Here is a 23,748-nt window from a genome sequence, read left to right on the forward strand (position 1 = left end):
AAGTAACAGTTGTAGATGTTGCAATTAAAAATAGTAGGGGAACTGACTTGACCAGGCTGAAAAAATGGGTGGGAATACGCACTGTGTTACCCTCCCCATCCCCACAAGGTGAGTTCCTCGTGGTGTTGGGAAGGAAGTGCTAGGTCTTCTTCTCTTAGTTTCTGTAATGCAGCACTAGGATATACAACCCAGGGTCAAACTTCATAGCAGTGAATTTTGTCAGCATGTAAAGGTTTAAAAGGAACGTACTTGGAAATCTGCATCAGGCTTGCAATGGCCGAGGCTTTTTAGGGGAACTGCTCCTGATTGAGTGTTTGAACCAATTGTAGGGTTGCAGTAAGGCATCACTGACCTGCACTAAGATTTTCCCTGGTGGAACAAGTCTCTGGAGAGAAAGGTGCCCCCTTGCACTGCTGAGGTCGGGAGTTCGTATTGCTGACAGGTTTCCAAACAAACGGGGTGTAGATGAGGGTTTGTTGTGGTACCAGTGTCAAAACTGTACTCTGGTGTTCGTGCTGCTGCCAGGTATGTTGGTGCCTTACTCCTTTTCCTGTTTTATCCGTGAGTACCTCTTGTCCTTGTGTTGCTTTCATCAACAAAAGGATACAGACAGGGAACGGCTTGAATACTACCTCCAAGTTCCTCAGCGAGATTGAAAACTACTGAACTCCTTATCCTTGACAAGAATAAATGGAGCGCGTTCAGTGCGTGTGAGCCTGGGAGGGAGTGCTGTATGTGTCTAGTTGTGATTTGCGTCCCCACTTAGGAAGTGCCCCCGTATTTTCTGTACTGGTACATGAAGTTAAAGGTGTTACTGATGCAAACGCAGTTTATATGGCAATGCTGTGCCTCTCCTGGTGTTGCTTGGCTGTGAGGCTGACCTGATGGATTAAAAAAGGGGAGTCTGCTCCCGTGACTGCACTCACATGGGGACATTCCCGTATCCTTGACTAGATGAGCTGTTTGAAGAGTGTTTTTTATCATAAATGCAGCTTCATTTTCTCTTGAGTATTGCTAGCCTGGTGTTCCTATTGCACCAGCTGTATGTTAGTGCTGTGTGGCTGGCAGGTGGCTTTGCAGGACTTGCTTGTATTAACTTACACCGATGAAATTCCGCTCCTCGTTCTAGGGCCTGTTTGGCTGTGGAGAACCTCTGTGTGTACTTCGTAAGTGAAGCACCTTGTAGGTGAAATACGCAGTTTTGCTGGCATAGGCTGAATTTACATTAGGAGTATTCTGCTCCTGAAGGTGTTTATATACCGGCAGTTGAATTATTGAATATAGTAGCCACCAGTTTTTGGAGTCTTGCTCTTTTTTTTTTTTTTGTCTGTGGATTTGAATTAGTATTCTGGAATGCGTTACTCCTTACTTGGTTTGATTTCACTTCATAGAATCATAGAATCATAGAATATCCTGAGTTGGAAGGGACCCTTAAGGATCATCAAGTCCAACTCTTGACACCGCACAGGTCTACCCAAGTTCAGACCATGTGACTAAGTGCACAGTCCAATCTCTTCTTAAATTCAGTCAGGCTCAGTGCAGTGACCACTTCCCTGGGGAGCCTGTTCCAGTGTGCAACCACCCTCTCTGTGAAGAACTTCCTCCTGATGTCAAGCCTAAACTTCCCCTGCTTCAGCTTAACCCCGTTCCCGCAGGTCCTGTTGCTGATGTTAATGGAGAAAAGGTCTCCTGCCTCTCGACACCCCCTTACGAGGAAGTTGTAGACTGCGATGAGGTCTCCCCTCAGCCTCCTCTTCTCCAGGCTGAACAGGCCCAGTGCCCTCAGCCGTTCCTCATACGTCTTCCCCTCCAGGCCTTTCACCATCTTCGTAGCCCTCCTCTGGACACTCTCCAACAGTTTCATGTCCTTTTTATACTGTGGTGCCCAGAACTGCACACAGTACTTGCCAGTCTTCTCATTGCTGCTGTTTTCATTTTGCTCATTTCCTCTTCATCAAGCCTATTCTCTGAGCGTTTGTATTAGTTGTACAGCGTGTCAAAGATGGGCCTTAAGCCTGAGGTCTCATCTCATACCCCTAGTGGTCAATATTCCTATTTTAATGAGGGGGGGAAAACACAAACTTGAATAAGTAATGTTTTGAGCCTACATAAAGTAAGAAACTGATCTCTTGTTGACAGTTGGCAATGCTGATTACGTTAGAATTAGGGCATAAGGGCGCAGCTAGCAAAAAGGGGGATTGTTCTTCTCTTGGGACTGTTCATTTTGGATGTGCTGTGTGTAAAGTGGCTAAAATGGCTGTCCTCACGCTAGCACCCGATTATTTTTTCAACACTGATTCATGCCACCTGTTGCAGAAAGCACATGTCAGTAAGAGTCAGTTTGCTGTTGTTGATGGGTAGTCATTTCTTATCAGCTCCTTCATTGTAGTACATTATTTCTCAAGCTTAGACAAGGCTATATTCTGCATGCTTTAATCTCAGTTTACTAAAACTTCCACAGATTGAGATTTTTAATACCTGAAATGTTACTAAATGCGCGGCTCTTTAATCTTCAGTGGCTTCTGGTAGCCTTACAGGGCTAACAGAGTACTGCTCTAGTCTTAGTACATATCTAAATACAATTACAAGCTTGGGAGCGTGGTTTTCATGTTGGCTATAAGACTTCGTACAGAAATGTGTTTTTTTCCTCAACTGTGTTGCAGGTAATGCCTCATGTATTTTTCTGTGTTCTGACTTGTCTCTGTCTCCACAGGAATTAGTGTAATTGTAGAGAGAACCTGAATTAACAATGGGGGACGACAGTGAGTGGATGAAACTGCCCATTGACCAGAAATGTGAACATAAGGTAGGACACCTTCTCTTTGGGTTTGGCTTAATGTGTATCAGTGCTGTGGTAAGGCAGTGGTATTCCCTTACCTGTTTGCACCAAAATTAGGTAATATAGCTGGCCAGTATGTGTGTAACGGGTCTGAAACTGCACCAGTTCTGCTCAGCCTAGAGGTAGAATAACATCTATTAAGCACGATTTAGTTGCATGATAATCTGTATGGCATAAGCGTGTGTGCTGAAAGATCAGCGTACTTGTGCATGTGGAGAGATTACTCATCTGTAGCTGAAACCATGGTTAGGATCACACCTACTCACTGGTGGTTGCTAGAGCTTATGAAGAGCAGCGTAGCATACTGGCATCTCTCTAGCCAGATCACTGTTGACAGGAAAACAGTATTTTGTCCTGTTGCGTGTTATTCATGCAGTCATTGAAGATAAATCCTGAGGATGCCAGCTTACTGAGCACACCTTCAACTATGATTGAAGTACTTTGCAAGACTGGTGAGTTAAGGTTTGTACTAGCACAATACTTATGCATTTGACTTTTGCTTCCAGCTGTGGAAAGCCAGATTAAATGGCTATGAAGAAGCCCTTAAGCTCTTCCAGAAGATAGATGATGAGAAGAGTCCTGAATGGTCCAAGTATCTTGGATTGATAAAGAAATTTGTGACAGACTCCAATGCAGTGGCTCAGTTGAAAGGACTGGAAGCAGCGCTTGCCTATGTTGAAAATGCTCATGTAGCAGGGAAGTAAGTAGCCTTTGCTTGCTATCAGTAGGCTGTTAGGAGTTTCTTGTGCCTCTCTGAGAGTCTGCAGGTGAATTTTATGGTGGCCATTAATAACTCTGGTATTTGCTGTTGAGAGCAGGATTAGCTTTCAGATCTAGAAAGCTTGCTGAATGGCAGGCTTTCCTTGTAGATGGTCTCCATGTGCTTGTTAATGTGTCACAAGTTGCTTACATAATGCCATATGATAATGTTCAAAGGAACTATTCAAGAGTAATACAGATTTCTGAAGTGGCAGAGAATCCATAAATTGGTGATATGGATGTTGTGAATTGGAATCCCTGTTTTTGTTTTTATCTTTGTTTGAAAAAGTCTGTATGTACAGGGAAGCTCTTTCCTGGGTGACATTCCTATAATTTAACCAATATGTTTATGTGGAGTTGCATCTAGCTTAACTGGTCTGAATCTGCATAGCTGCCAATTTCTTCACAGGACGTTTGTTAGTATTTCTTGGCTGTCGAGCCCCATGAAATAGCCTGTGCTCCTGGGGGTGAAATTAAAAATCCTAATGCACCTGATCAGTGTTTTGGTCCACTGGCTTTAAGTGACCTGATAAAATGAATAAAAAAAGTATCTTTAACAAATGCATAAATCCAAGCCATAGATCAAAAATCTAACAGCTCTTCCAAGCCCCTTAACTTAGAAGTGGTGTAAATGAAATAATTTCATTACGAAGCGTGTCGGCAGCTTTGAAATAATCCCAACAAATTAATTTCTATTTATTCTCCAGTGTAGTATGTTAACAGTAATATATGCAATTTCAGGAGATAACATTCAGTTATGGACCAGAACTAATGTGTATTAATAAATATACTTCTGAGAAAATGTCTTGTATTCGCTGTTTGGTGTAGCCTACTATTAGGAACGTGCAGAATAGCACTCAGTCTGCAGGAGTTCTCTTGATTAAACGAGAGGTTAAAATCATCTCTTACAGTAGGTTATTACCTTTTGAAGTTAGTTTAGAATTTAGTCCCTATTGTATGAGGACTTACTGAGTTCTAATCCATATTTCTGATGTTGTGTGTGTGTTTTTCTGTGGATAACAATGGAGGACACCTGGTTCACTTAAACATTCTTCCTTCTTTCAGGACAACAGGAGAAGTAGCTTCTGGAGTTGTAAATAAAGTGTTCAATCAGCCAAAAGCCAGAGCGAAGGAGCTGGGTGTAGATATATGTCTAATGTATATAGAAATTGAGAAAGGGGAGGCAGTACAAGAAGAGTTACTGAAGGGTCTGGATAACAAAAACCCGAAAATCATAGTAGCATGTATAGAGACACTGAGGAAAGCACTAAGGTAAGCTTTTAGTTTGGGGACTTTCTTATTCTGTGTGTTGTGTGTTTTTGTTTTTTTTTTGTTTTGGTTTGTTTTTTTTGTGTGTGTGTTTTCTTTCCTTCCCCTAGCTCCAGTACAATGTGGAGACACTTCAGTGTTTTTAACAGGCTAAGACGACTTGTTGAATAGGATGTATCTATACTGGTATTTTATGGCAACAACAGTTGTTAGAGCATCATGGGATTTGTTAGATGTGAGGGATCTCTGTTGTACAAGCCTCATCAGGATCACTTTGGTTAATGGTAACTGTTTGCCAAACTTCCTTTTTCACAATGGACCTCTGAAAGAGAAGGGCAAGATTAGCGTGTCTTGTTCCAGACAGTGCTGCTTCTCTTCTGAATTCTGAAAAACAGTGAAGGGAAAATTAAAATGTATTTGTTTCTATTTAAAAAAAAAAAAAGTTTTTCTCACTGATATGAACCCTGTTGGCTACATTGTGTATTTTCAAAAGAGAAAGCTTGCTGCAGCTTAAATGTGTTTTGTATCAGAACTACGTCAGCTTCCACTGTCCATATAACAGTATCTTCATTGAAAAATAAAAGATGTTCATGCTTATGAAAAAACAAATTTAATCTTGAAACCAACTACCCAGTCTTAAAAGTGGAGCATCTTTCTTTGTTCACCTTCAAATGTATTTTCTGTTTTTGAAGATTGAGTGAAAAATACTGTTTTTAATCAAATTCTTCTATGTTGGGTGTGTATGTACCCAATGGGTAGTGAATTATTTAAAAAAAGAAACAGATAATATTGGTCAGAATAACTATTTTTTGTCAGAAAAAAGGCAATCTGAAAACACTAATACAGGTATTTTATATGTTTTTTTATTATGTTTGAGATAGCAAGATCAAATTAGTTCATGGAGCCTTATTAACTTCTCCTTTAAAGTCGTCTTCTGCTTTCATAGAGTTTCTGCATAGATAGCAAGATTTGTGTTGTATCTGGGTGGGAAGGTTGAGTACGTACCTAGTTTAGCTTTTGGTGTTTTTTATCTTGTGTTAAAGCTTCTGCTTTTCTTCTTGTGTTATACAAATCAGATGATAACATGAGAAGTTGGGGTGGCCTATTGTTGTATAGCCACTTTTCCTCATACACCCTTTTATTTTTACTGTATCACTCATTTGTTCTTAGTTTGCATTTAAGTTGCATTAATTCCAAGATCAGAGCCTGTTTTGCATGTTTTATTACTTCATACTTCTAGCAGTAGAATTTTTAGAACTTAAGGATGCAAGTTTCAGTACTTGAGCAGACGTTTTTACTAGACTAGCTTTCTCATGAAAAATTTGGCTGAAAAGAAGCAGAAGAAAATGTGATTAGAAAGTTTAATTTAGAGTTCTCAAGGAAGAGAAATGGTTCTGAATCAATATTTTATTGCTTCTGAAGTAATCTAGATATGCTTTAAGAACCAAAGCAGTTTACTATAAGTATCAAAAGGAAACTTGTGTTTTCATTCAACAGTGATTGAAAAATGAAGTGTTGTGTGTTAAATCCAACAACATGTAAAATCTGCTGACAGGAGAGAGTGAGTGGCTGGGGAAAATTGTCCTTTCAGTAGCACGTATTTCAACGCGTGTATTTTCTGTGAAGATGACCCAGGCTTACTATAATTATCTGATCCAACAAGTAGCAAAATGACTAATGCTTTTACTGCAGTTTGCCTCCAAGGATAGACAAAGGAGATTCTATTCTGATTTAAAAAAAAAAAAAAAAAAAAAGTAGGTCATACAAATTTCAGTCTAAGGACGCTTTTTTTTTTTTTTCCCTCTTCTGGCAAGGGGACAGATTTAGGCAGTGGATTGGAGTAAATGCTTTGAAGTAATTTCAGAAGAGGCCTGATTTTGGTAATTCCAATCTGGTTGTTGAGAGTAATTATGTTAGGACAAATATCTTTTTTAAATTGTGCAGCAACTGAGTAGTGTCACCAAAAAAAAATAATGGTTTCAGTAAATGTCAGAATCCCTAGTGTATGTACTAGGTGCATATCATAGATTTTGTTTTAAATATTTATTTTTTTTTTGTGGCTCACTCCTTGGTTCCTACTTGGACTCTGATGCTATTCCATGTTTTTAATTTTCAGTGAATTTGGTTCAAAAATAATCTCATTGAAGCCAATCATTAAAGTGTTGCCAAAACTATTCGAGTCTCGTGAAAAGGCTGTTCGAGATGAAGCCAAACTCCTTGCTGTAGAGATCTACCGTTGGATAAGGGATGCACTGAGACCTCCATTGCAGAACATAAATTCTGTTCAGGTAGGCAGAATGTAGTCTTGTATCCACACGTTTGAGAAAACACTTCTACACATGCATGTGCTCGCCCTCCCTGATCCTGTGGTGTTGGTCATCCTTAAAGGTCAAAACTGGAGCTTTCATTAACGAGGCGTTATTTTTAGCTTCCTGTTTAGTGCCTCTTTGTTTGAAAAGACAGGACAACATTTTGTTGTTTGTACTGAAACTGAGGAGGAGATTTGGAAAAGTAAAAAGGCTTGTTTTGGGGATCTAACCCAAGGGCAAGTAATTTCCTGCGTAAAGGACTCCTGCACTGAAAGTGTTCAGGTCCACAATTTTTCCGCTCAATTTTCTTGTGTGATTCCTGTACTTTGGGAAGTGGCATTGCATTATGACAGATAACTGCGCTATTGGAGATGGAACAGTCCATTACTTGAAAACTTTATAAATTATTAATGAATCTTTCTCTACTACCCACTTGTATTAATTGTGTTCGGGTGGAAAGCAGTAACTTCCTGGAGCAAGGTATAATTTTTGTTTTTTCAACTGTCTCGTCATATGTATCAGCACGTTATGTTTCATCTTCATTTTACTATCCGAGTACAGCATGGATATAACAAGAATCTTCCTCTGTGCTCAGCCACTCTTATTTTAAACCTTCTACGGAGGCCGCACAACATTCTGACTGTTCTACAGTTTGTTCTTATGCAAATGCTTTGCATTGATATTTTTGTTGATGATGTTGTGTTATGTGAATATACTTACTCAAAAGCTTCTGAACAGCGAGTGTGAACAGCAAGTCACTTCGTTGGTGGCAGGAAAAGGAACTTAAAAGATAGCAACATCTTGGATTTGAGATGGGAACATTCTGTTGCTTTCTGTGAAGGGTGTCTTGTCTGTGGTATGTACAAAACATCTTGGATATGATGATTCTTTTCCCTTTGGCAGCTAAAAGAACTGGAAGAAGAGTGGGTCAAAGTGTCAGCAGCTGCTCCTAAGCAAACCAGGTTCCTGCGTTCCCAACAGGAGCTGAAAGCAAAATTTGAGCAGCAACAGGCAGTTGGAGGAGATGGAGACGGAGGTAAATTACTTACACTTTTCAGTGAAGTGCAGAGATTATCACTGATACACTATTTCTTAACAAATACTTCAGTCACAAAGGTTTCTTTATTCAAGCTGTTGCAAAACAAGTGAAATGCACAATAATATGTGACTGGGGTAAGAACTTTATATGAGAGAGTATCTGTCCTTTGAAACAGCAAAATCACAAGTGCTGATACTGTTTTTAAATGAGCCTTAGGCAGTAGTGTAGTTGACATTTTACTTGTCACTATGCTTACATTTTTCTCATTTCTGGTTGCAGGAGATGATGATGGGGAAGAGGTGGTACCGCAAGTAGATGCATATGAGTTGCTTGAAGCTGTAGAAATTCTTTCCAAGCTTCCCAAAGACTTCTATGAGAAAATAGTAAGCAGAAACTTTAATACTAATACTACCCATTAATTCCATTGCACATGGGGCTAATGAAACTAAAGATGGACTAGCATTTTGCGATGTAAGCTATACTGCTACTTGAACGGATAGTAGCAGACTAGTGTAAGCAAAATCATAGAATATCCTGAGTTGGAAGGGACCCTTAAGGATCAAATATAGACTATCATAAGTAAATAGCAATTTCTTTTTTATTTTTACCAGCAAGAAAGCTGTAATTTTAAGGCGCTGAGGAAAGTACTGTATTTAATGTTTCACTGCAGTTATTGATGTTAAGCTGTAGGGAAACTTTTTTTAAAAAGTTTTGACTTTCTCAGAATAGAGTTAAGCTTTACAGTCTGTGGCTTTTGCTAATTATGCTTCTCTAGAACTGTTTGCATTTATAAACTAATGTGATTTGCTTTGCAGGAAGCGAAAAAGTGGCAGGAGAGGAAAGAAGCTCTAGAAGCTGTTGAACTGCTGGTGAAAAATCCCAAATTGGAATCAGGAGACTATGCAGACTTGGTGAAAGTTCTCAAAAAGGTAATAAATAAGACCCAGTGTGTACATAAAGTTTAATATTTTTTAATAAAGGTTCTTTGTATTAAAGTTTAGAAGTTCTTATTGAGGTAATGCTCAGGAGTAGAAACTTCTTCAGTTATTCGCACCATTGTTACAAGTTACCTGTAGCACGTTAGCTGTATTAAGAAATCTTTCCAAGTCTCTGAAACTTGGATTTTCAACCTGTCATTGCTTTTTGCTCTCCAGGTTGTTGGAAAGGATACAAATGTTATGTTAGTTGCTTTGGCTGCCAAATGCCTTGCTGGACTAGCTACTGGCCTCCGAAAGAAATTTGGACAATATGCAGGACATGTAAGTAAGAGTATGTACTTTTTTTTTTCTGTTTTTTCTTTGCTGGACACCAGGAAATATCTTGGTTTTATTTATCTATTTACTGTTTTGCTTGTCAAGGGCTGGTATTTATCAGAGAGATTTTGTACTGTTATGAATGCCTACCTACCCCTTGATGGAGCAAGAAGTGAAGTGCCTGCCAGGGTGTCTTGCAGCTTAAGGTCTCAAAGGCTCTTGTTTATTAACATGGAACAATATAAAGTTTATTGTTGCAATGAATCTTGTTTACTATGACAACTGTGAATTCATCTGCCATGAGATGAACTTTATTTACAGTACCCCACCCTGGAGGTACACCCACAGAAATGCATTTGTGGCTCACAGTGGCAAAAGAGCACTTGTGAGCCTGAATTCTACATAGCTGAGCCATCATGTATGGTTGGCTTTTTTTGGTTTATTTCTTGTTTTGTTGCCTGCTTTAGCTAACCAAATTGCTGAGACTTCAGTATCAAAATGTCCTGGTGATCTAGATTAATTTCTTCTCTGCTCTCCTTTACTACTCTTGTCTCATGAACAGCTAACGTCAGGAGAGCTTAACCAATATTTGGAAATAAAGGGAGCTTTAATTTTAATTGCTGGTATCTCACTTGTTTCTTAAGTCACTGTTGCATTGTTCGTTAAGTTAATCACCTTTAATTTTATCTTCTAACAAGTCAAAGGGAGCTGGGGGTAGAGCTTGAGACCAAGAGAAATGTGTCTGGCTGCTGTTAGCATTACATTATGTAAGGAGTTGTGAATGTTTCTAGAGTAATGAGATTCAGTAACGTTAAGTCTCCTGAACTGTGAACAAAAGTTTGGGCAAAGACAATTTCATTCTGAAAGCTGTAGGTAGTTGTAAGTAACAGTCTTACATCTGTTTATGCTTGATGTGTATTTTAAAGGTTAACCCTCAGCTGTGGAGTTAATATTGGGGGGAAAAATAAGCTTCTAAAATAAAGGTATAGCTCCATGCAAGCAGCTAAGCAAGCTGCATTGAGATGTAGATTTATTTTTTTTTAAGTACCATAATGACAGCTCTGAATTGCATCATCTCAGCACGTGTTCTACAAGTTGACTCGGTTTGTGTGCTGGACTGATTTACTGGTGTGCTAGATGTAGGCTCTTCCTGAGAGCAGTTTTTTTTTTTTTAAGTGTTGGGAAACAAAGTTATTGCTAGAAATGTTGCTAGATGTAGTATAAATTCCACTAGTTAGATATAGGACTCTAATGTCCAACTCTGTGGGACTTGAAATAAAGGAGCAATGAAACTAAGCACAGAACCATACTACTCATTATAGTTGAGTGCACGATAACCTCCTTCATCTTTGACTGCCTTTGAAGCCCTAGACTGATCATTTTTCCCCACACACAGACCACCTTTCTCCTTCTTCCCCCCATCACCACCATCTTCTCTCTTTCTTTTTTCTCTTACACATAGGGTATAGCTTCTAACTTCCATGTTAAAAAAAAAAGTGCACCCTCTAGCTGTCAGTATTTTCTAAAACAGATTTAATGATTCAGTATCTCCTTCCTATAAGAAGGTTCTATGGTCTTAAATATTTCCAGGGATGGGACATCCACAATTTCTCGGGGCCTCACCACCATCATAGTAAAGAATTTGTTCCTAATATCTCATCTAAACCTACCCTTTTATTTTTTTATTTTTTTTAGTTTAAATCCATTACCTCTTATCCTATCACTATAGTCCCTGAGAAAGAGTCTCTTCCCCAGCTTTCCTGTAGGCCCCCTTTTGGTACTGGAAGGCTGCAATAAGGTCTCTCCAGAGCTTTCTCATCTCCAGGCTGAACAAGCCCAACTCCCTCAGCCTGTCTTCACAGGAGACATGCTCCAGCCCTAAGATCGTCTTCATGGCCCTCCTCTGGACTTGATCTGATATACCCATGATATGTCTGGTCACAGTGGGTTGAGATTTTGTGGTCCACTTTTGAGTAGAAAGTGATAGTTGTGGAAAACCTATTTTGTATCGTGTTAGAGCTTATATCCTCTACGTAATCAGCTTCTCATCTATCAACTGTTATGTTTACAAAACCTTTGAAGTAGCTTGCTTTCCACAGGGAAAAGCTCTGCATGTCTGTAGTTTAATGGTAGAAGCTCTTGTTACAGTACCAACTGTGTAGGTTATAGAGACCATAGTTAAGTGGATCTGCTTGTATTACTGGCACATGAGTGTGCCAGCTGATCTCTTTTAGCACTGGCTGACTGAGCAGCTATATTGGGTATAAATTGCTGTGAAATTCCTGCATGACATGGTTTAGTGACAGGTATTGTTTTTCAAGTTGTTATATCCAAAAACACCACTGTAGGGACGGTGCAGGTGTATTGCTCTAGGAAAGATTCAGGCTTTAGAATGCAGCCGTGCCAGCTGTGAGTCAAATGAGAGCATTTTACAGAGCTGTGCTGTATGCTGTGAGGAAGCTGGGAAAGAGGGAACAGGTTATATACCTTCTTGGATTCCTACAGGATGAGAGCACAGTACTCTGCTGTGTAACTGATTTCCATTCAATTTCTTTGTGTCCCAGACCAGTCAATACAGAATATTTATCTGTAATTATGTGAACTTGTACATCTGCCTTTTGTTTAGGGTTTTTGAACAATTTCTCATAGCGAAGCTATATTTGAAAAGAGATGGACTAGAAAGAATTTAATGTTAGAGACAGCTAGAATAAACTAGTTCATATTGTTGTTGTATGGCCTTGAGGGGCAGCAGTGATTCTGACTTGCATTATTAGTTTCTTTGTGCAAAATCAGGGAGCAGACTATCAGGCTTTATATATAATTACACTAGAGAAGAATGGATTGACTTTTTTCCTTTTTCTCTCTTCTATAGGTTGTTCCAACAATCTTGGAGAAGTTTAAAGAGAAGAAACCTCAGGTAGTGCAGGCATTACAGGAGGCCATTGATGCAATCTTTCTTACCGTAAGTAAAAGACTGACAATTGGTGCTCCCCCCAAAAAACAAACAAACTGCTGTTGTCTTAGATTTGATCTCTAGTACTTACTTGCTTTTTCCTTCCTCTGAAAATTAATGACTTATTTATCAAACATTGTAGACCACATTGCAGAACATAAGTGAAGATATTTTGGCAGTGATGGACAACAAAAATCCAACAATCAAGCAGCAAACATCCCTTTTCATTGCAAGAAGCTTCCGTCACTGCACGCCTTCTACTCTGCCAAAGAGCCTGTTAAAACCCTTCTGTGCTGCACTTCTCAAGGTAAAACAGGAGGAATTGTTAATTCTCTGGTACTGAAGTATTGTTAAGAAGCATTGGGTTGTTTGGGAAAAAGACTTATGGTACAGCAGAGACTGAGAGAGCTTGTGTGCTATGTGGCCATCAGAGTGAGTTTTGACTGTTGAACTATAAGATGACTCAGTCACGGGAGTAGTTTACTCTCCTCATCCTTAGCTGTCTCTAAAACAGAAGACTCAGCTAGTTTGTAATAGTTCAAGATAGTGATGTGTAAGTATTAAACTGCTGGATACTGCTACTTGCTTCTTGCAGATTATCTGTAGCAAGCTTTTATTGGGATGCTAAAAAAGAACTGTCATTAATTCATAGACTACAAGTACACTAGACCATCTACCAGTGTAAACAAAAATAGGGCTTTTTTTCCCCACTATGAAGTAACCCTTTCCTTCTTCTTGGAAACTTCCCTGGCTTCAAAAATGAAGATTTGAAAAGGATTGCAGGACTTCAAACTTTTTGTAAACTTTCATAGTATTGCAATATCTCTTAAAGCCTAACTATTTACCACTTTCTTGTTCTCTGAAAGATGTAATGATGGGAAGCTAGCTGTGTTTGAGAAACAGTAGAATTGATCAGTACATGGGAAAAAATAAGTGGAAAAATAACTTTTTTCTTTCCACCACGGAAAGAATATTAAGGATTATTCCATAGTAGCTGTAGGCTTTTAAAAAAGGTGGGGAAGGATTGATACAGAACGTGGATTTAAAGTTTTGTTTAGATGTGAGCTGCAAGTTGCGTTATGTGCACTGTATTTCTCTGCAGCATATCAACGATTCGGCCCCTGAAGTAAGAGATGCTGGTTTTGAAGCATTAGGCACTGCCTTGAAAGTGGCTGGAGAGAAAGCTGTGAATCCTTTTCTAGCAGATGTGGACAAACTAAAGCTTGATCGTGTGAGTTTATTGTAACTGCTGTAAAAATGCTTTATGTATCCATTTAAGATCTATTTTAAGCTAGAGAAGACTAAAGAGGATGCTTGAGCTGCTGATTTGAAACAGATTTTTGAATTTTATTTTTTTTACTTAGAAGTTACCGATGCAGCAGGGCGTCTGAGTATCTTTTTATTTCTTGCTAAGTATCATGTATCCTTCCTTTAACTTTCAGTACCTAAACTGTTTGATATGCTGTCAGCGCACCTTTTCATTCTTACATACAATATCTGTTTGGTTTCAAGACCTGTGAGGTGGCATGTATTTTTTTTGTTTTGTTTTGTTTTGCTTGGTTCTGTAAGGGTTTTTGTTTGGACACCGTACATCTAGTTGTGGTAGCTGAACAGCTTTTTTTTTTTTTTTTTTTTTTTAACCATTTGGCAGATTAAAGAGTGTGCTGAGAAGGTAGAACTGGTTTATGGTAAAAAGACAGGAGGAGCTGCTGAGAAAAAGGAAAGCAAACCTGTTGCTGGAAAGACCCCTGTTCTTTCAGGGACTGCTGCTGATAAAGAAACAAAAGATGCAGCAACCAAACCAGGACCACTGAAAAAAGCACCTGCTGCGAAGGTAAGAGATTTTCAAGAGGTTGTTGATAACTGTATTTGTCTGTGATTGTATAGACTAGTTGTATGTTGAAGTTGAAAGGTGGACTGTTGAACATCTCCTTCCAGTGAAGAATCACTGTGACGAAAATGTCCTTGTGTAGGAGTTGGTGAGCCTAATAACAAAAGGAATCTGGGACTTTCTGATCAAGTACCTGCTGAAATCTCAGGGCTTTTTATCATATTAAACATAAGCAACAAACTTTATACCAAATTTTAATAATGAAATAATAGTAGACCACTGGAGGCAATCGGGTGAGCCTCATATGTGCTTTGTGGTGGCGTAGTAATATTTGACTCTTGTTATAAATAGCAAGGTTACTACTGAAATGTTGTGTTCTCTTAAGTGTTTGTTACTGACAATAACTTAAACCATTAGCCTGTATTATTTTAAAACGGTTATTTGGATTTTAAGAATTGATTTAAGCATCCCAGTAGATATTTCTAGTGCTGTACTTCTCCAGGTGGGAATCCTGGGAGTGAATAGTAGAATAGATTGTATTTTTTTTTTAGTATTTATTAATAATCTAGCATCATTTTTCCAGGCTGCCAGTCACAGATTTAATGTCTAATCTTTATCTATAGGAAAATGCAGGGATGAATTCACGAGTTCCTGAACCTTCACAAATGCATACATTCTTTCCCTTTTCATCTGTCTTGTATGTCCCTGTACTGTACCTGGTCAGAAAGCAATGTATGAACTAAATAAGCTGTAACATTGCCTGTAACAGTTATGGTAACATAGATTGTCTTCTAAATGCATCTTCTGACATCAGAATGCATAGATGTGGAAAACCAGCAATTCATTTGGAGTCTGATGAATCAGAGACCTGTTTGGTCTTGGCTAACTTGCTTGTTTCCTTTCTAGCCTGGGGGCCCACCCAAGAAAGGCAAGCCAGCTGCAGCTGCGGGTATGGGAGGTGCTGGGGCTAAAGGCAAGAAGGCTCCCGAGACCAAAGAGATATTTGAATCAGAGCTCTCAGTAAGTATTCCCCCATTCTCTGAAATACAAAGTGCTTTATGCAAGTAGTTGATCAGTTCTGCAGCTACTAAAAATATTTTCACGGAAGTTGGGGTATTTTTGTTGGACAAGGGAAAGCAGTGCATTCAAATAAATGGAAGTCATAACCAGTAAAATGGATGTTTGATATATTCTGGTAAATACACACTTGTTCTACAGGCTGTTGTTGGTATCAGGTTGTGTAAGACAGTAAATACTAAATCATGCTAATATCATGAGGGATGTTATGTTGCCTCTGAACTAGGAACAGATAAAGGCAGAGATAGAAACACTTTTAACGTAACTGCATACGTGATTTGGTACAGGGGTACTAACTCAAATTTATTCTATATTATTCATAGTAAGTTGAGTCAGGAAAATGTTTAAATTTTGCATGTTAATTGAGCCACTCATATAGTTTATAGGTATGGGTTAGACACTGTTTCTACTTTTTCTAGAAAAATTTTTCTCCTGTATCATCTTGGTAGATTACCTCATTCCCCTCATCTGTGGGTAAAACAGTAATAAAGCTGTAAAGGTCTGTTTACTGCTTTACTAAATCTACGGGCAAGGTTTTTGGATTGTCAGTTATCTTTATGGTGTTAAGTACGAGTACTTTCTATTATACCCTGTTTACATTATACAACACAAAATAAGGATACAGTTCTTGAGGGTAATGCAGACACCAGTGAAACAAGGGAAGTTTATCTTGTTTCACATACTAAACTTGACTCATTTTGCTAAAATGGATACATAGATGTATTCTACCATTTGCCTTTATCAACCCTCAGTTTGTTGCTATGAACATTTACCCACACTTCCTACGAAATTACCTTCAAAATTTTAGTTTACCTTTGCTGTAGCTACCTGCTGTCATTTTTGACTGCTTATACTTCTCAGGGATTATTCTTCTGTTGCAGTATGACTTAACAGCCTCCCAAATTCATAAGGCCCCTAAACTGTATCCCATACAAAATATTTCAGTCTACAACAGAACTTATGATATGGTGACTCGCATTTTGTAAATGCACTGCAGGGCAGGGGTCATTCCAGCATATTATCTGCCCTTAAGGCTGCAGCCTGCTGTACCGTGGGATCCTGCAGGGTGTCTTAACCTTGTTCTGTTTTGACTGCAGATAGAAGTATGTGAAGAGAAAGCTGCTGCCGTCCTTCCAGCTTCTTGTATCCAGCAGTTGGACAGTGGTAATTGGAAAGAGAGGCTTGCCTGCATGGAGGAGTTTCAGAAGGTGAGTTTGCAACAGTTGATAAGAGGAGAGGTGAAGAAGGAGAAAGCAAAAAATGTAATTTCTTCAGCTTTTTAGGCCTGGTAGTTCTTATAAAAAGGCATAGCAGAGTAGTGATATGTCAGCACAGTAGTTCTACAGATAGATTAAATAATATTTGCAAAATATAAGTGGTTTATGTTTTAAACTAGCTATTAATCTATAACTATAGCACAGTAAGTGTCTGTTTTTAATGTAGATATGCTTTTATCAAAAGTACTTGTATGTGTATTGAGGATGCATACAGGTATCTTTAAAATACTATGCAATTCTAAAGGCAATTCTAAAGCTTAGCGTCAAAGATAGCCAGGCTTAAGCAAAGGTTTGCAATTATTTTGGCAAAAACACTTGCAAGTACCTGTTGACTGCATGTTAAGCAGCAATTGATTAATAAACGTAATAATGATGGAAATAAAACTACAGTTGGCAAATAGGTGATGTTTGAAGCCTATGATGACATCAGCCTAAATAGCTGGCAGTTAATACTTTGTGTAGTTGCAAACAAACATGTCACATACAACTAGAACAGGAAGCCTGGCTATTGTATAATATTGTAAGATCATTGAGAGATCACGTTCAAAAAGCCATCAATTGCAGATGTACAAATAGTTCATAACACTGCACTGTAGTTGCTCTTGCATTTTAATATTTTAGTTGAAAAGGTCACTAACTGAAATCAGAAACAGTGACCGGCTGCACTGAAATGCTGCTGCAGAAGCCAGAGTAGTTTTACTCAAATGTAAAGATATTATGGTTTCATTGGAAGGTGTTTACTCTTTTTTTTTTTTTTTTTTTTTGAATGGATTTTTGAAGTCTAACAACAACTACAGCTAGTTTAGGTTATGTTCAAGCTTAATCTCTGCTTTCTAGTCAGGCCACTTATTAAGTGTTAAATTCCCAGGGCTGGAATGGCCAATAGGTGCTTCTAAGTACGCTTTTTAGAGAATATACAAAGTGTAGCAATATGAATACTGTCACTTAAATGGCTTTGCACATGTAAAATGGACTATGTGTGGAAATGGGCCTTGTGGTAAGGCTGTTCAGGTCGATTGTTATGTTCAGAGCTTCTGCAACTTAGTCCAATGTTAAGAAAATTATAGGACAGTTGAGGTAACTTCACTTGTGTGGGTGTTTTGTTAGGTGTTTTTTTTGTTGTTTTTGCACTGTTCATGATGTACTGGCTAACTTAATATTTATCCTTCAGGCTGTTGAGCTCATGGAAAGAAGTGAAATGCCTTGCCAAGCTCTAGTAAGAATGCTGGCCAAGAAACCTGGTTGGAAGGAAACAAACTTTCAGGTAATACATTTTATTTACATTAACTAACAGTAATGGACTGTTAGTTACCGTGAATTGCCTTTCTAACTAACTGAAAGGCCCTAGCTGCATACACATCACTGATGACAATCCTAGTACATATATAAAGCTGCTGAGTTTTATATATACGTAGTACATATGTACTATGTATAATATATCATTTAAATATAATTATGAAATTATATACTATTATATAGTTATAACTATAATTTTTAAAAGGTCTTAAAACATGAAAACATGAGTGACTTCCTTGCTGTTACGAACGTTGCAGGTGATGCAGATGAAGCTGCATATAGTTGCGTTGATTGCACAGAAAGGAAACTTCTCCAAAACTTCAGCACAGGTTGTGCTAGATGGTCTCGTAGACAAGGTTGGTGATGTGAAATGTGGGAGTAATGCAAAAGAAGCCATGACAGCAATAGCTGAGGCATGTCAGTTGCCATGGACTGCTGAGCAGGTGAGTGAATAGTAAAGGTATTCTTCCAGTAAAGGCAGAAATACTATGTGGGATATTTTCAGTCGGAGGAATAACTCCTAAATCTTTTATTTATTTTGTGTTTTCTGGAATTAATTTGCTTTCAAGGTATCTCTTGAGGTAGCAGTTAAATAAACCTTAATTCAAAAGAGGTAATTGCAAGGTACTGACTTACTTGTTCAGATATTGTCAAAACAGTTAAACTTCCATAGCACAGGTAATCTCCAGCTGCCTGTTAGTACTTCTGTAACCTCTGGGTCACTTCAGCTGCAATCATATTATGCTGTAGTGACACAACAAGTTCTGCCTTGCTTATTACCCTAGCTGTTTTGGTTTATTTGCCCTGCCTTGTTTTTTTTTTCTTTGCAGGTATTTTAACTCATTGGTTGCAGTGCTTAGTCACCTGGCTTGTCAATGAAAATTCACATTTAACTCTTCTGTTCCAGGTTGTGGCTACGGCTTTCTCTCAAAAGAATCCTAAAAACCAGTCAGAAACCTTGAACTGGCTCTCAAACGCGATCAAAGAGTTTGGCTTTTCTGGGTATGTCTTTTAAGTAAATTGGCAAGAGCAACTTGAATGAAACTATTTCTTATGTTGGACTGAGAATCTGTTCATCCTAATGAATGCAAATGCAAGGAACTTTTGTTCCCTCATCTGTAATGCTGGCTATATCAGGTGCCTTTCTAGCTCTAAATGTGTAAAGAAAAGCATCTAACTTCAGTAATAAGATACGATCCTTTATCACTACTCCATTCTCACTGGGCCTTCTCTGAAGAGCATTCTGCTTAACCTATACAAAGAAGTGGGATGAGCAGGTAGTTGTAGCAGTTCATGTCTGTTATTCCCATTCTGCTTAGATACACCTGCACCCTGGTGGATTGCTATTTATTTAGACCAAAAAAAGGCAGATGGAAAAGTTACATAGCATGCTTATTGCTTTTTTTGGGGTCAATTTTAAGGATGATAACAGTATGATATTTTCACCAGCGTAATAACAATTGTTGCTTCTGGTGCTGTGAAGGAAAGAAATGGACTCTCCTTTAGAATCAGAACAACTTTCCTTAATTTCTAAGCATCTCTCTTAACTGAATGTGTTCTAGCATATGTAATACAATAATATACAGTTTGCTTGTAAGAATAAAACTTCTGAGCAGTAACTTATTTGACTGAGCAGTAATTTATGTGACTACTTGGGTGGTTACTATGCCTGTTTGTGTTGTATCACAGCTGTTAAATAGTTGTGTTGATTAAGTCTGGGAAATAAACTCTTTTCAGTAGCATTTTACACACTAGGACAAAATCCCAAAGAAGTATGTATCTTCAGCAATAATGTGTGGATATGATACTAGAACAGCAGTTTTTGGGGCTGCACAAAGGAGTCAATCTTCCATGCTTGCTCGTCTGTTTTCTGTTTAATGCAATAGTAGTACAGAAGATTCAGTAATATAAACCTTGTTTTTACTCTTTCTATTGTAAATTAGTTTGTTTGTTTGTTTGTTTTGAAACTTACTCTTCTTTCTTGGATGATCCTGATACAGGTCAACAAAAGAGTACCTTTTATTATGCACCTGTATATCAGGTGCTTAAATGATACTGGGCTTATCCTTTGGGATTTGAGTCCTAGCAGTTGTGTGGGTGTTGTAGTTTAAGAAAATGCACAGCTGTAATAAATGCAGTCTTTGATGTAAAATATCCTAGGTTTACAGTACTGACTTTCCTATTAGGTTATTTCCAAAACCTGTCTATTTCAGTATTTTTTTAAATAGCTACTGTCTGTGTTGTACCTGGGATATTATACTGTGCAAATATTTTCTGTTTCTAAGTCATTTGTATGTATCTGGTTTATTCTCATTGCATTATTTTAATCTGTAGCATGTTGTGATGATTTTGTTTCTCATTGGTGTTTGCTGTGTTGTGTTTTGCTCATGGGAGCGTCTTTTTCCCCACAGACTGAATGTCAAAGCTTTCATCAGTAACGTGAAGACAGCTCTTGCTGCAACTAACCCAGTAAGTAAATTTACAATTTTAATACAGATTTTTTTTTCGGTCCTTAATTGGAAGACTGAGTGCTTTTATCATCTTTCTGACAGGCTGTAAGGACTTCTGCCATTACCTTGCTGGGAGTCATGTACCTTTATGTGGGGCCTCCTCTGCGAATGTTTTTTGAAGATGAGAAGCCCGCCCTTCTCTCCCAGATAGATGCAGAATTTGAAAAGGTATGAAGCCTAACACTCTTATTAACAAGTACCATTAAAACTAAAACTACTTGGAAACTTCAGTAGTCGGAATGCGTAGTAAAACTGTGGTCTAACCTGTGTTTTTGTAAATGAATCAAACTTCTGAAGATAACCTGCCAAAGCAGCTGCAAACACACTGTGTGTAGCTTGGTCAATAGTCTATTTTTTTTTATCCTATGATGGAATTAAAAAGCTTCTGGTTTGGGGGGTATCATTATTTTCTAGAAGTCTGTTACACTGAGATAGCATATTTGGGTCATGCAACAGTCTCTGTTTTTCATGTCAAATGAAAAACTAAAATAGCAATTTCTGTCTTTTGTGTTGCTTCCAGATGCAAGGGCAGACAGCACCAGCCCCAACTCGTGGCATATCCAGGCACAGCGGAGGCAGTGGGGATGATGGTGAGGAAGAGGAACAGGAGGATGTTGGGAATGATGTTGTGGATCTCTTGCCAAGAACAGATATTGGGTACGTTAGGGTTCTACAGCTTGAAGACATATTTGCCCTGCAATTCAAAGCTTGGTATTTCTAAGCACTTCATAAGCAGATACCTGTGTTGTTAAAGCGCTAAATTACTAAAAAACATGTAGCAAAGAAAATGGGCTTTTTGCTACTTATTTTTTTTCTCTTACAGTGATAAGATCACAGCTGAGCTAGTGTCTAAGATTGGGGACAAAAACTGGAAGATCCGAAAGGAAGGTCTAGATGAAGTGACGAGCATAATTAATGATGCTAAGTTCATACAGCCCAACATAGGAGAACTTCCAGCTGCTTTGAAGAGTCGTCTCAATGACTCCAATAAAATCTTGGTATGTTATTTGAAATCCTATTTCAACTATTTACAGCTTAGAACTGCAGACAAGCTATTTCTGAACCTTGCTTATGGTTCACATCTATTAACATTGTCATGAAATGAAAAGTTTGAAACCAGTGAACAGTGTATTTACAGATTATGTGCTTGCCCGTTCTTACAAACATTTGTCTTTGCAGATTTTTATATTGTCTTTGGGAAAAAAAAAAAGTCAAAAAGGGGGAAAGTCTACCTCTGTACACAGAGTAATGCAAGCAAACTTTAAAAAAAAAAAAAAGTTGCATTGCCTTACTTGTGGCAAAAAATAAGTCTCTTGTTTTGAAATTTTTTTGCTGAACTTGATTGGAATTTACTTAAAATATAGAAATAACTTTTGCCTGTTTGTGTGATGAATTTGAGGTCTGGAAAGGATATAGTTGAGTAGGCATTCTAAAGTAAAAGCCTAGCTAAACAGTGTTGCTTTCCCCATATGACTTGGAGTTTTGTGCAGGTGCTTGTGGCTGTAGTTTATTCCAAGCCTTTCTGTTTATGTGCAGGTGCAACAGACGCTGAGCATTCTTCAGCAACTAGCAACAGCAATGGGCCCCAATATCAAGCAGCATGTGAAAAACCTGGGCATTCCTGTCATTACAGTCCTTGGAGACAGTAAGGTAGGACACTCGAGACCTCTTTCCTTTTTGCCTTTCACTATCTAAGCTATGTCTGAGAATAACTATATAGGCTATAGTATTTAGCCTTGCTTTTGAGACACGGATGGTAATTTGTAAGCTAATGAAGAAGTTTTAAAGTCGTGGTGCTGTTGGACTTTTTTGGGGGCGTGGTTCTTTCTTAAATGAAAGCTTATTATCAAAATAAGAATTTCTACCTTGTTATATATTCTGAGATGTATTCTACTGCTTGTGAATAAATGCAGTCAAGGTTGTGCTTCAACTTTAAATGAAACAAAATGACTGTATGTAGATGTACTCCTGATGCTGAAAATATACCACTTGACCAAACAAACCTGATTAGCTTTTAAAGTTGCTTGTTAGTACTCTTCTTTTTGTGTACCAATGTGGATTCCAGTGTACCTTGTCTAGTTATGTAGGAGACCTTTGAACTGGAGGTAGTAACATGTCACTGATGACCAACACCAAAGCTTGTATAATGTTAGTGTGGAGCTTGTCAAGATACAGTGTCAAAATCAAAGCTAGGACCATGGGAAAGCTATTTTGAGGAGTTAGGGAAAGGAGGCTTGGTACAATGCCAATGTCTTGTGCCAGAATTCACAGGCAATTATCAGAGATGGTGTACTTCTGCTGTTTCTACTCTGCATGTGAGTAGGGAAAAAGAAAATAGGCGACCAGCCTGAAGGTGAAGGTCCTAATAGCAACAGAAGCTATCACTTTGAAAGCTTCTAAAGATGTGTGTCAGAACTAGATACCTATCAAAATACTTTGCTGTTGGTAGTGCCCATAGGAGAAAGGCTCTTGACACAGTCTGCATTTCTGTGCAGAAGAATAGTCTTGCCAGTACCTCCCCCAAGCTCAATTTTGAGCCGAATTGCCAGGAGATTAGAGCAATTCTGCTGGAGGCCAACGCTTACTCAGCATAGACTGGTATTGCTTCAGCAAGCACCTTCTAATCCTCCACAAGCATATAGGATTCTCTCCTTCCCTTGCTTGAAGAAAGCTGATTGTTACTCTCTAGGAAAAGGAAACTGCTCCTCTGTTTCAGTGTTATGGATCTTCCTGCTTGTAAGGAGCCTATATATCTGAAAACAAGAGAAAACAGTTTTACAAGCTGTGATGTTCATGCATCTACTAATGAAAAATCAAAATGTGTTCTAGTCTGCTAACAAGCTCAAGCTATCCTGAAATTTAAAGCACAACATGCACATATTGATGCATGCCAACATGCATTAGCACATTAATGCTCAATGTGTCTGTATCCTAGGTACTGGCGGTGTATGCATTGGTGCTTCTCTTATTTTACTGAAGGGGCAAAAACTCCAAATTACTGTGCACGTTACTCCTATTTATGTAAGACTTGCACCTTTTGGTTGTTTGATGCTGTTCTAAAGTAGTCTGAAGATGGAAAATGAGTAAGAGTAGAGGGCTCCCCTATTCCTGGTTCGACTTCTGCTCACATGTATCCTAAATAACAGTGCCTTGCAACTAATAACAGGTTCTATAACCCACTTGCCCTGATTTATGAACATGCTACATCTATCTTTACAATTAGGTAAATCATTGACCTTATTCTTTAGCTAGGAAACTAAGCTAAAGGAGACTCCCAAACTCTCATCAATGAGTGGTAGCAAGTTCCTAAAGATGCCTTTTGTCCTTTTTTACTAA

The 23,748-nt window shown here is 38.4% G+C and overlaps 1 protein-coding gene across 5 annotated transcripts in view; it reads left to right on the forward strand.

Moving 5' to 3' along the window:
* CKAP5 (cytoskeleton associated protein 5) overlaps positions 1-23,748 on the forward strand; it is a 54,879-nt gene that overhangs the window by 5,928 nt on the left and 25,203 nt on the right. For all 5 annotated transcript variants that reach the window (XM_072038689.1, XM_027459343.3, XM_027459345.3 and 2 more), the window contains exons 2-23: positions 2,714-2,806; positions 3,346-3,539; positions 4,664-4,870; positions 6,984-7,155; positions 8,080-8,212; positions 8,495-8,598; positions 9,031-9,144; positions 9,370-9,474; positions 12,341-12,430; positions 12,564-12,728; positions 13,524-13,652; positions 14,073-14,255; positions 15,159-15,272; positions 16,427-16,537; positions 17,778-17,870; positions 18,160-18,345; positions 18,810-18,904; positions 20,314-20,371; positions 20,455-20,580; positions 20,933-21,069; positions 21,236-21,410; positions 21,949-22,062. In XM_072038689.1, the coding sequence (XP_071894790.1) occupies positions 2,750-2,806; positions 3,346-3,539; positions 4,664-4,870; positions 6,984-7,155; positions 8,080-8,212; positions 8,495-8,598; positions 9,031-9,144; positions 9,370-9,474; positions 12,341-12,430; positions 12,564-12,728; positions 13,524-13,652; positions 14,073-14,255; positions 15,159-15,272; positions 16,427-16,537; positions 17,778-17,870; positions 18,160-18,345; positions 18,810-18,904; positions 20,314-20,371; positions 20,455-20,580; positions 20,933-21,069; positions 21,236-21,410; positions 21,949-22,062 (2,862 nt within the window). In that variant the 5' untranslated portion in view covers positions 2,714-2,749. The remainder of the gene's footprint in view (positions 1-2,713; positions 2,807-3,345; positions 3,540-4,663; positions 4,871-6,983; positions 7,156-8,079; positions 8,213-8,494; positions 8,599-9,030; positions 9,145-9,369; positions 9,475-12,340; positions 12,431-12,563; positions 12,729-13,523; positions 13,653-14,072; positions 14,256-15,158; positions 15,273-16,426; positions 16,538-17,777; positions 17,871-18,159; positions 18,346-18,809; positions 18,905-20,313; positions 20,372-20,454; positions 20,581-20,932; positions 21,070-21,235; positions 21,411-21,948; positions 22,063-23,748) is intronic.

Source organism: Anas platyrhynchos, chromosome 5 (assembly GCF_047663525.1).
Source record: "Anas platyrhynchos isolate ZD024472 breed Pekin duck chromosome 5, IASCAAS_PekinDuck_T2T, whole genome shotgun sequence".
NCBI lineage: Eukaryota > Metazoa > Chordata > Aves > Anseriformes > Anatidae > Anas > Anas platyrhynchos.